Source organism: Barbus barbus (assembly GCF_936440315.1).
Source record: "Barbus barbus genome assembly, chromosome: 37".
NCBI classification, from domain to species: domain Eukaryota; kingdom Metazoa; phylum Chordata; class Actinopteri; order Cypriniformes; family Cyprinidae; genus Barbus; species Barbus barbus.
Window position 1 is genome coordinate 2,174,649 of NC_136715.1, and position 12,852 is coordinate 2,187,500.

At 33.1% G+C, this 12,852-nt stretch overlaps 1 protein-coding gene across 3 annotated transcripts in view; it reads right to left on the bottom strand.

Annotated features, from left to right (window-relative positions):
• Positions 1-2,284: 2,284 nt before the first annotated feature.
• Positions 2,285-12,852, bottom strand: part of LOC306857139 (equilibrative nucleoside transporter 1-like) — a 13,438-nt gene continuing 2,870 nt past the window's right edge. Inside the window, exons 2-15 of one of the 3 annotated variants that reach the window (XM_079396869.1) lie at positions 10,699-10,889; positions 9,646-9,869; positions 8,856-8,928; positions 8,586-8,667; positions 8,259-8,428; positions 7,298-7,437; positions 7,074-7,208; positions 6,554-6,651; positions 6,386-6,467; positions 6,247-6,314; positions 5,553-5,661; positions 4,468-4,553; positions 3,714-3,913; positions 2,285-3,534 (exon numbers count right to left, since the gene is read on the bottom strand). In XM_079396869.1, coding sequence (XP_079252995.1) covers positions 3,423-3,534; positions 3,714-3,913; positions 4,468-4,553; positions 5,553-5,661; positions 6,247-6,314; positions 6,386-6,467; positions 6,554-6,651; positions 7,074-7,208; positions 7,298-7,437; positions 8,259-8,428; positions 8,586-8,667; positions 8,856-8,881 — 1,308 coding nt within the window. In that variant the 5' untranslated portion in view covers positions 8,882-8,928; positions 9,646-9,869; positions 10,699-10,889 and the 3' untranslated portion in view covers positions 2,285-3,422. Of the gene's footprint in view, positions 3,535-3,713; positions 3,914-4,467; positions 4,554-5,552; positions 5,662-6,246; positions 6,315-6,385; positions 6,468-6,553; positions 6,652-7,073; positions 7,209-7,297; positions 7,438-8,258; positions 8,429-8,585; positions 8,668-8,855; positions 8,945-9,645; positions 9,870-10,698; positions 10,890-12,852 lie in introns of all 3 variants that reach the window. The other 2 variants (XM_079396868.1, XM_079396870.1) reach the window with 2 other exon arrangements.

Here is a 12,852-nt window from a genome sequence, read left to right on the forward strand (position 1 = left end):
TGAAGCATTTGTCATCTTCAGTTTCTTGATCAATAAAAGTTGGTATTCATTCTGTGCACTTGATCTGTTGTTGCTTTCGGACACAAGAGGGCACTGCAGCCTTGAGCAACTTGGACATGATAGTGTGTGTATGTCTAATTGTATTTAGTATTATTAGTAGGCCTACTCTTGCAGTACTTAAGGTAAGTTACAACAGGTGAATGGTGTTAATCATTGCACATCAAGATATTTAGTATTATAAGTTTTCCGAAATATGTTTAAATTCGCAAACTATGCATTATATAATTAAATGTGCTTATTTGCATACATTGACGTTTTTCCATATTTATGTATTCGCAATAGTGTTGATCACAGCGAGATTACAGATTGAATAGACTAGCCTATTTGTTTTCAAATTTAAATATTTTTTACATTTTAATCTGGACTTCAACATGCCCTTGATGTTGATTATTATATTGGTCAATATCATATTTTCAGTGGGTTTGTAAAAGCTGTTTTTATGCATGTTTGGCCTGAGATTTAGTTGCATTACATGTGTTTGGACACGCAGGTGTTTCAAGCGCTTCGAAGCTGTTAGTATTTTTGTGAGGCAATTGGTTCAGTCGATTCAAAGATTCGAAAATGGTATGTTCCTGCACAACCGGTTTCAGGAGCGCAGTTCTGGTTTTTTTTGGGGGGGGGGTTGTGACAACGCCATCTAGAATTAGGGGTGTAGAATTAGGGGAAGACGCAAGGGGATGTGTCCCTACCAATATCCAGCAACTACCAAACTGGCCCTACTAGCAATAATTGTTCAAACAATTAAATCTATATTTTTGTCATTTCAGATGCATCTGAAAGGTCATTGATATTATACCTAAGATTCAAACTTCCCTCTCGTCTGTCATCTGGTTTTCAGTCAGGTTTCTTTGCAACATTTGGTTTAAGCCTCAGACAGCATGTGCAGACTATCTGGTTACACACACTATTGCAAGTATTTAATATTTAATCAGATCCCCTAATTCATTAATCATGCACACGTTCATATCAGTCAATCTGGAGACAAAATAACGTTTACAAAGTACCAGACAGCTACACAAAGTGCTTTTGAGGATGAAATAATGATTGAATTTGGCAGGTTCATTGCTTCCAGTCTTCAAAATATACTCCGAATGTACATATAAGAGGCTGAGTTACAGCTATAATATAAGAAATCTCTGTTGATTACATTTGGAAAGACAAATTGTGATCGCAAAAGTCTGCTTTCATTTCTGCTATTGTTCAGGTGTTTGAGGGCCAGCATCACTGTGCCATTGTTTTGGTATCATGTAGACTGTAGAAACCTGTTGAGCTGCAAACGTTACCTCAGAGCGGTTTCTACCTTATTTAACCCATGCAAGTTAGTTTTTGAAATAAATTGATGTATTTAGCTTGATAAAGTGATATTTATTTTGACTTGGAAAAAAAAAAAACGTTAATTTAGATGTTACCCCTTTTCAGTGAGATAAATATAAACGAGTCAAATCTCCAGAAGATCTTGCACATAAATAGTTGGTCACTTAAATGAATGTTATGTGAAGTTTTATAACAAATGAAGTGATAAGTAACAGACCTTCTTCACATATGTGTCCCTGCAGCTCAAAAGCAGTCTTAAGTCGCTGGGGTATATTTGTAGCAATAGAAAAATCAATAATTTTGACTCATAAAGTGTATTTTTGGCTTTTATGCCAAAAATCATTAGGACATTAAGTAATATTGTAAATTTCTTACTGTAAATATATCAAAACTGAATTTGATTAGTAATATGCATTGCTAAGAACTTCATTTGAACAACTTTAAAGGTGATTTTCTCAATATTTAGATTTTTTTTTTGCTCCCTCAGATTCCAGATTTTCAAATAGTTGCATCTCAGACAAATATTGTCCTATCATAACAAACCATACATCAATGGAAATATTATTTATTCAGCTTTCAGATGATGTAGGAGTCCCAATTTTGAAAAAATTACACTTAAGACTGGTTTTGTGGTCCAGGGTCACACATTTCAATATCATAATAATACTAAATTAACATTTCAATATAATTATTATTTTTTTTTTTTTCAAAACAACTTGTATATGAAATGGCCATTGTGTGTTTGATCTGAAGTTTTTTTTTATATCTGTCTGATATAATATTCTGCAGTTTGGAGGTCAGTAGATGGTTGCAACAAACACCACAAGTTAAGAAAATTAATTTGTATAACGGTCTTCTTAATTTAAGGGATTTGTTGCGACCAAGACAAACATAAGTATGGAGATCAATGCAGAAATAAACCGTTTTTATTAATAACAAAGCATAATATTTATCACTTTGGTGTCTTATGTAGTGTTGAGGAAAAAACTTTCCTCGTACTCTTAATATTGTGCGAGGTAGAGTGAGTTTGCTCGTTGCACTTAAAGCTTAAAAACTTCACGTTGATGTTTTTATATAAGTTATATATAACATCATAATGCACATTACCTTCATATAAAGCGCTATGGTTGTCCATCTGGTTATTAAAAAAGACTATAATACAATATTTACTTTATATAAACTTCTATAAAACTAAAGAGGTTTGAATATTAAACGAATAACATGCTGTTCTGTGCTCTTGTGACAATATCTCTTTAAGGAAGCTATGATTAAAAACTCAGTCAATTGAAGAAAGAGTAAATGATGATTCTGGGTGAACTATTTGGGTGAAATTCAAAATATGTTACAACAAGTGAACGATAATAAACAATAATAATGATTGTACAACTTATACACTACCATTAAAACTTTTTGGGTCAGCAAGATTTTTTTAATGTTTTTGAAAGAAGTCTCTTCTGCTCGAGGCTGCATTTACAATATTACAATTAAAAATAGCTGTTTTCTATGTGAATTTATAATAAATGTGATTTACTCCTGTGATGCACAGCTGTATTTTCAGCATCATTATCCAGTCTTCAGTGTCATAAGATCTTCAGAAATCATAATAAAATACTGATTTACTCAAGAAACATTTCTGATTATTATCAATGTTGAAAACAGCTGTGCTGCACAATATTTTTGTGGAAACCATGATATATTTTATTTTTCAGGATTTGAAATGGAAACCTTTCGTATCATTATGAATGTGTTTACTGTCACTTTTGATCAATTTAATGCACCCTTGCTGGATAAAAGTATTACATTCTTTTAAAAAAAACAAAATCTTACTGACCCCAGTATAGTGTAGGCTTTAAGTCTTTTACATTAAGAGCAATACAATATAATATTTAAGGCTTAAAGCATCCAGCATCAGTGAATCTGTGTACTTTCGGCTCAGGATCAGGTCTTGATGGCGACGCTGATGTTTTGAGTTTGTCCTGTATGGAGGGCCGCTCTGGACATTCAGTCTCATCTCTGTCCAGAGTGCTGGGTGTGTGTCCACCGAGACTTCAGACGAGCGCTCGAAACAGAAACGACAGAGACGCTCCGAGAGCCAGACCGAGAGACAGGAAGAAGGCCATGATCGCTCCAGCCGTCTCCGCCTCGCTCGCATCCACCTTCCTGTCGACAAGAATTCAACAGACATGTGCTCAGAGGTGATTGAGTTATTAATGAGAATGTGTTTAACATAGTGCTTCTCAACCAGGGGCCCAAAGATCATGGAAGGTTTTATATTTAGTTGATGATAACTCTGATGTGTCCAAATAATATAGATAAGATTCTGTCAGTATTTTACTCACTTGGGTCCGAAGCACATGCACAGACTGGCCAGATATCCATTAGAGAAGGCAAAGAGGATCATGAAGGCGATGAACCAGCCGTCGTGTGAGAAGTAGACGGGCAGATTGTAGCGAGGCTGGACGTTACAAAGCATGAAGAGAGGGACGAAAATCACACGAGCCACTAACAGACCTGGCAGCAGCTTACTGTCTTTTCCAGGCTGAGAGACAGAGACGGAAAGTGAAAATAATAAAACAAAACATGCATAAACTATTCCTCTGAATGCATTTGTGTTTTGCATTAAACAGCTGCACTAAATTTCATTGCTCAAAGTAACTAATGTCCATCCAGTCATCTGTATTTATTACTGCATATAAATCCTCCCGCCTGCTGATTCTGAGACTCATATATTTTGTGAATATATGCATGTTTGTGTGATTTATTGTTCTGAAGGATCCATGTATAAACACAAAACAGACACACAGCATAATATTTGTATGATCCTCCCTTGAGGACGATCCATCTGCAGCAATATGAATATGTAAAGCGACCTTAACAAGTGTTTGAACACTTAGATAGAAAATATGAGACCAAGTGTCCTTTATACTAAAAATACTGTAAGATGCATAAACGCTTCGAATGAAAACAGTCATTTATACAAAAAAAAAAAAAAGTGCTTGAACACTTTGCAATCAAAATGTTTCATAAAAAGAAGATTGCAGTTTAAAAACAATAGAAGTGGTGTTGAAAATGAAGTTGTGTAATGTTTCTTACCCACATACAGACTGCGGTCAGACTGCGACCCAGCCAATCAAACACGTTAAATAACAGGAAACAAGACACTGGGATGAAATACTGCTCTAAAGAGAGAGAATTTAGTCATTATTTACAGGAGCTTTATTACAAGCAGCAAACTAAATGTCTTCATATTCAGACATTGAAATGTTTTCATATTATAATGAACAAACAGTTTGTAAATGCATAAACAGCAGCAGATGAATTATGGTCTAAATATGTTTTGGATTACATTGTTTCATGTTTGCGCAAATAATTAACCACACGAAACACACTGGTTATTTGCATTCAGCATTGTTTGTCCCTGTTGTCTAACATTATTTATGAAAACCTATTTCTGCCATGGAATGAAATAAATACATAAAGTAATTGCAACTTTTTATGCCACAATTCTGACTTTTTCTCTCAAAACTGCAAAATATAAAAAAAACTAATTATTGATTGCATATTTTAACTTGAGTTTATTAGAAATAGAAAAATGTTCTATTTTAGAGGTTAAAAAATAGTTATTACAATACAAATTTTTATCTCAGAATTGTTTTTTTTCCCTCAGAATTTGTCAAAATTGTGAGATATAAACATACAATATGAAAAGTCAGAATTGGGGGAGTGGCAAATATAAAAAGGTAATTGTGAATTTCTCTCACAATTCAGAATTTTTTTCTCAGAATTCCAAAATTATAAACTCAGAATCTCAAAGTCAGAATTGTAAGGTGTTAACTTGAATTGAATAATAATTAAAAAAAAAAAAAACAGAGTCAGAATTGTGGGATAAAAAGTTACAATTACAATACTTAAAAAATAAACTTTTTTAATTGTGACTTTTATCTCACAATTCAGACTTTTTAAAGGAAATGCAGAGATATAAACTGAATAAATTCAGAATTATAAAAATGTATAATATAATATATTATATATTGTATATTATATTTATTATATAAAATAAAAAAAAAAAAAGATTTGTGGTATAAAAAGTTACAATCACCTCTTTTTATTTTATTCCAAAAATAAGCTTCCATAATAATCAGACTCATTATCAGACTGTGAATGGTAAAGAGTCTCACCCCACTTTCCACCGTCAGCGATAGTAGATTTAACGTCCACAGTGACGGCAGGAAACGTGCCGATGGTGATGGTGAAGGCGAAACACACAGAGAACGCCATAACCCAGATCTGATGAGAGAAATACAAGAAAACCCACACTTTCACCGACACAATCCTGAGAATGGTTGTGGACGGTTGCTAGGGTGTTGCTATGCAGTTTCCAAGAGTGTTGTTGCTGTGCGGTTGCCAAGGTGTTTGTAAGTGTTGTTGCTCTGCAGTTGCTAAGGCATTCTGGGTGTTGTTGCTGGGCGGTTGCTAAGGTGTTTGTAAGTGTTGTTGCAATGCAGTTGATAAGGCATTCTGGGTGTTGTTGCAGTTGCCAAGGTGTTCTGGGTGTTGGTACTATGCAGTTGTTAAGGTGGTCTGGATGTTGTTGCTATGGAGTTGCTAGGGTGTTCTGGGTGTTGTTGCTATGCAGTTGCCAATGTGTTCTGGGTGTTGTTACTATGCAGTTGCTAAGGTGTTCTGGGTGTTGTTGCTATGCAGTTGTTAAAGTGTTCTGGGTGCTGTTGCTATGCAGTTGCCAATGTGTTCTGGGTGTTGTTACTAAGCAGTTGCTAAGGTGTTTGGGGTGTTGTTGCTATGCAGTTGCCAAGGTGTTTGTAAGTGTTATTGTGCAATTGCTAAGGTGCTCTGAGTGTTGTTGCTATGCACCTTCTTAAAGATGGCAGGTATGGACGGTGTTTGCTTGCCGTCGTCTCCAGCGCTCTTCTGCTGCTCATCTACAGACAGCTCAACTTTAAAACAGGGTTTTTATTGATATTCAGCCTGGTTTGAATTTTCGAGACATCACCTTTCTTCAGCAGATCCATCTTGTTCTCCTCATCCTCAGCTGGTTTGCTCTGCTGACTCTCCTGATAGTACTGAAAAAACGCCTACAGAAAAAAAACAGCAGTTAGACTGTAAATGTTTAAAGCTTTAAATCAATGGCTTCAGTTTTTTCCAGCTGCTCAGATCTTACCAGTCTAGGAAGAAAAGCATACGATGCGATTGCAAGGGAGATAACGCCACACGCTGTGATGAAGTATCCAAAGGCACTGTCTTGCAAAGCAGAACCACCTGAGAAAATGAGCTTTATATGAGCATGACTTCCCCTTTGATTTGGTTTTTGTAATTAAACTTAAATAAATAAATAAATTGAATTACAATCAAAATTACAATGAGGTAGTGTGTGTATATATATATATATATAGATAGATAGATAGATAGATAGATAGATAGATAGATAGATAGATAGATAAAGTATTGCCCTATTGTAACTGTGATTTCAGCAATATAATAACACCATATATAAACATCTTCCACCTTTAATTACCCTAGAAAAAGTGAAGCTTTTATTTTATGTGCTTATATTTATTCTTCAATTTAAAAAGTGTGATTTGAGTTTTTTTGCATGGATTTCCATTATAGCTGCATTAGTGTGATGACTCTGAGCTGGAGTGATTTGTGGTACTGTAATTGTGTTGTAGTTGCAGACTCACTGGCAATGGCACAGATCATGGAAAAAGCAGCGAAGGTTCCTGCGAGTCCCTGTCCGCTCATGATGGGTGTCGTGTAGGACGCTGGCAGGAGTCCAGCCATCCCAAACAGACTTCCCTGAAGAACCGCTCCGAACGCTGGGATCAGCACAAATACATCACATCACATCACATTCACAACCCGTTCTGCTTCTCTAAGTTGTAATGCATTTGTTGTAGCGTCTCACAGTTAATACAGATGATTTTGATCATGGTGATGATGAAGAACGGCAGCGGCTCCAAATCTACTTTCACCAGGATGGCAGTGAGCAGAAACACCACCAGAATAGCTGCCAGACTCCCTGCGATCCGGATCTTCTGAGGGATTCTGTAGATTCAGTCACAGTCCCAAAAATTATCAAAAACAGGTTTGCCTCATAATTTACCCCAAATTCCAAAAGAAAAAAATAAGAATTTATATTTTCCTTAAAGAAACCCAAGCATTGTTTTTTATTATTTAATTTAATTTAATTTTATTTTATTTTATTATTTTATTTTATTTTGAGAATTTGGAGGTAAATTGTGTTTAATTGCCATTAAAATAATGTCCTTGTGCAAAAATAAATGAGTGAATAAAAAATTAAAAACAGTAGTAATATAATACTTATTTATAAATAAGTAAAAAATATATGCACAAAAATAAAAACATTTATTTAAAAAATAGCTTTTATTATCCAGTTAAATAAATAGAAATATTAATTGCAATGAATAAATAAATTATATTTAATCAATAAAAGTATATTTTTTATTTAAATAAAAAAAATGTTTAATGAAATAAATGCAAATATCTATTTACATTAATAAAATATTTATGTAAATATATTTATTAATATAAATAAATTAAATAAATAGTTTTGTTTATTTATTGTGATCTAGCTAAATCAAATCAAATAAAAATATTTACCTCAATAAAAATAATTCAATAAAAATATATATTTAAGTAAATAAAAATTATTCAAATAAATAAATGTACACATGTATTCAAATAAATATATTAATTCAAATAAATAAGAGAAAAATTGTCCTAAAACAGGCTTCACTTTTTTATGCATACTGATTTCTTATTTTGTTTCTTTTGACTTCAGGATGAAATGACCGTAGAAGGCCACAGTTAGCTGAACCTCTGCACTGTGTGTTAATGAGGCTGACCTCTGGTGAAGCACTGAGTTGAGGCAGGTGAAGACCAGCAGAGGAACCATCGCACACAGCGTCATCACGTTATTAAACTTGGCCTGTAAGACGCTCCGCGAGTCTTCTTCAGTCGCATTAACCGATGAATTCGCTGCACTTAAAGGATCTGCAAGACGACTGGTGAAATACTGCAAGATAAACAGATGAAAAAAGACTTGAGAGATGCAAACCTTCTGTTTTTTGAGGATGTAATGGTTGCTTTTGCGGTTTTGCAACACTTTGTCAGCATTTCTGGTTTGCATTTCTATGGCAAAAACGACTTCACACAAGTCGTAAAGTGCTTACCACAGTGGCTGTCATGAAGAAATTCCATGGCAGCAGCGTTCCCAACCCCAACATGAAGAAAATCAACCACACGCCATTATATCTGTCACGAGAAGAGAAATCATTCACATCTTCACATCAGGTTTCTAGGTTCTTTGATGCACCAGAACAAAGAACTCCAGAATACCCAGTAAATTGTGATATCAGTCTTTGTTTTTAGCTCCACTGTGCTCTTGTTATCTGTCTGTCTGAGTCTGAGCGGCTGATAGAAGAGCGAGATGTTCAACTCACTTGTCTTTGGGCACCTGAGGGTCCATGTCTGTGAGATTCACCGTAACGAGCCGCGCTTTTAATGTTCAAGCACCTGGAAGCAACACGGACTTGTTCAGACACATGACGGGAAAAATAACAGTAAACAAAAATAAATAAATATGTACATAAATACATGCATATAAACAAGTGAAGAAACCAGAAAAGAAGAGAAAGAATTTAGTGGGTAAAAAATCCATTTAGCAACATCAATCTGTATAAAAATTTAATACTGTAGACACAGGAATCATAATTTAATTACAAAACGTAATGCCATATATAATGCAAGAATACAAACAGTTATTTCTAAACTATACATGAAAATAAATAAATAACATTCACATGTATTATGAAAAAGTTTTGTATTATATAGCCTAGTGCATATTTTTTATAATTACCAAAATTTTAAAAATATAGAAAAAATGAATAAATACCATATAATGCAAGTTATTTATAAGTTTAAATCTAAACTGTATGGAAACAAACAAACATAAATAAATCATATTAAAATAGGCTTCATTTTCTTTATGTAAAACTATTTCATATATATATATAACTAGCAGTTAACTTAAAACTCAAATGTACTGTAAGTACAAGAATCATAGTTATAATTACATAAAATAATTAAAACTAGAAAATGAATACAATACATCATGCAACTGTAAAGCAAACTTTCATAGCATTTGGTAATTTTAAACCCACAGTAACCAAATGAGACATGAGTTTCACAATCATGGCAAATTCAAATAAAAAAGTGAAGTGAAATACTTACGGACGCTCATACACAGCACTTATTGAGCACTAAAGTAGCTCTGCTACAGCTGCAGGAGGCCCCAGTAGAGCCCTATATGAGTGGCCCCGCCCTGAGATGATATGACCACGCCCTCCTCATGCATATGCAACGACGCGCTGCAGTTAGTTTTTCACTGATAATCCTGCTTATCTGAGTCTCTGCACCATCAACACCCAAACACACAGAAAACACAACCGACACGTCTGCAAAACAACACAAACCATTGCAATTCAGTGGAGAAATTCTCAACAATGACGCAGAGACAATGGTCAGAAGAAATAAAAAGTGAATAAAGTAGGTTTTTTTTTTATCAATGATTTTTATATATACACACACACACACACACACACACACACACACACACACACACACACACACACACTATTAATTACTTTATTATTAAATTAAGAAACATTTTATTTAATATTTATATAATATTATATATTGATTGATAATTAACATTATAATTATTTATTATACAATATGAATATATTAATATAAATATTTAACATTTTGTCATTAATATAATATTATATTTAGTGTACAATTCACAATTTATTTATAAATAAAGAAACATTTCTCTCTTATTTAATATTTATGTCATGATATTATATTATATTATTTGAATAAAAATTAAACAAATATATATTTTTTTATATTAATATTTGTTATTTTATATTGATATTATATTTTTATATAATTTATAATTTATGAACAAAGAAACATTTTTCTTTAATATTAATATTGTATATTTGTTATAATATTATAATGAGATTATTAAAGATTTTTAGTTTTGTATTTTGTATTGTGAAATGAAAGTAACCCAATTACTGTATATACTAGGCCTCAGGAATGAAATTATGCATCTTAAAAAATGCTGAAGCACACAAAACTGATCACAAGACACTGAAGATATGGGAAGTGGGCCTTTTCTCCACAGGTCATGAGTAATGCTGCTGAGTTCAGATGAGGTCTGTATATAAAACATATTCGTTTCTCAGCCCACATGTGTTTGTCTCTGTTTCCACTCACACACACATGGACTCTTCTGCTGTACCAGCAAACACCATCCTCATCCCAGAGACAGAGGCTCCACAGCTGACCGTCTGACCTGCACCGCTGATATTAGCAGGTGAAAAGGACAGCGCTTTTTGGCCAGCGGCACAAGTTATGGGTAAGTTATGTATGATGGAAATAATCCAGTGATTTCCCCACAGAAATGTCTGCAGATAAGAAATACAACTTGGCAAAATCATCCGTGGAAAACAAGTAAATCACGGCAAGCAGCACAGAGTCAGACACACCCTGCAGAAAACACTGCCTACGAGCGGGTTTCCATGCACCCAGAGATACATAATGTATACATATTAACATAATGTTCATGAAATATAACAATATTATAGTAATGCTTTAAAAAACAGATATTTGTATAATACTTTTAATATGAAAAAATACTGACTATAATTTGGGTCACTTGTTAATATTAAAACTTTTTTATTAAATGTATTACTATTATTATCATTTCAAGATTTATTACCATACCATAATATTTGTTAAATTTAACAATTTAATAGTAATTTATTGTCGTTTAAAAAAAAAAAGGTTATATAATGTTTTTTTTTTAATCGGATATCTTTATTTTTAATTAATATATATATATATATATATATATATATATATATATATATATATATAAAACATGAATAACAATAGTAATATTTTTTTTATTTTGATGTTTCAATTAATCATTATTAATTATTAGAAATATTACTACTAATAACTAGATCAATATTATCAAACATTATACATTTTTGTTTAGATAATTTATTAATAGTTATTATTATTATTATTTCAAGATTTATTATTTAATCAGCTGTTATAGCATACCATAATATTCATTGAATAGAAGAATTGGCTATAATAGTAATAGATTTAGTTTTTTCTCTCAAATCATGGATGGAGAGGTTTAAAAAGATCTAAAGAAAGACAGACATTATATATTTATTTATAATTAATAATAATGAATATATATATATATATACACCACACATAGATACATATACATGTATTATACGCATATATATCTCTGTGTGTGTATCTCTGTGTGTGTGTGTGTGTGTGTGTGTGTGTGTTTACTCGTGAAAAATGACCAGTAAATAAACCCTGTCTGTGTGTGTGAACTTGTTTATGCTACATTATGAGGACCAAATGTTCCCACTGTTCCCACAAGAATAGTAAAACCTGAAATTTCTGACATTGTGGGGAGTCTGGGAAAAAAAAATGAAAAAATTATAAAAAATAGTAAATGATGTTTATCTGAAAGTATAAGAATGTAAACAGGCTTTCTGTAAGGGGTTAGTTTAGGGTTAGGGGACGGAAAATATTGTTTGGTCAGTATAAAAGTAATAGAAGTCGGTCTATGGAAAGTCCCCACAATTCACACAACCGTGTGTGTGTGTGTGTGCGCGCGTGCGTGCGTGCGTGTGTGCGCGCGTGTGTGTCAGAGACTACAAATCCCATGAGTCCATCTGTCATCAACAGAAATGACTTCATGAATACTGCTGTTTTTGGTCAATTAAGTGAATGAATGGACAATCACTGGTGATCTGAGGAATCTGTCGCTTTGGAGTGATGCTTCAGATGGATTCTACGACATTTATAATAAGAGGTATGTTTTTTTTTTTAGCATTTTCTCTTCTTCACTAGTACTGAGGGAGCTACTCTAGCAGTTTGAGTTACTGTTGTAATGTGGGGTCCAGATGGGATTGATTTATCCTCAGGAGATCTTTGATTGCAATTAACTTAAAAAAAAAGGTCATTATACAACAGTAGATGCTGCCTATGAGGCAGTTCAGAAGCTAATAATCAGTGTTTGGTTGATGAGTGTTTAATGAGTGACAGGTGAAGCTGTAATGAAATCTGAACTCATGGTGGAGTGATGCTGCCCTCTAGTGCTAGTAATGTATTGTGCAGAAATATTTATGTATCATGTCATTAAAAAATAATAATATTATGGTATTTGTACGTTTTTTATTTTTATTTAATAAATAATAAAAATATCTAAAATAGGCATCAATACAGATACTGTATTGCTGTACTTAGGATTGCTGTGTATGTGGAGAATATTCCAGTATGTTTGGTTCCCATAATTTATTATTTATTGTCATTTATAATAATTTATCATTA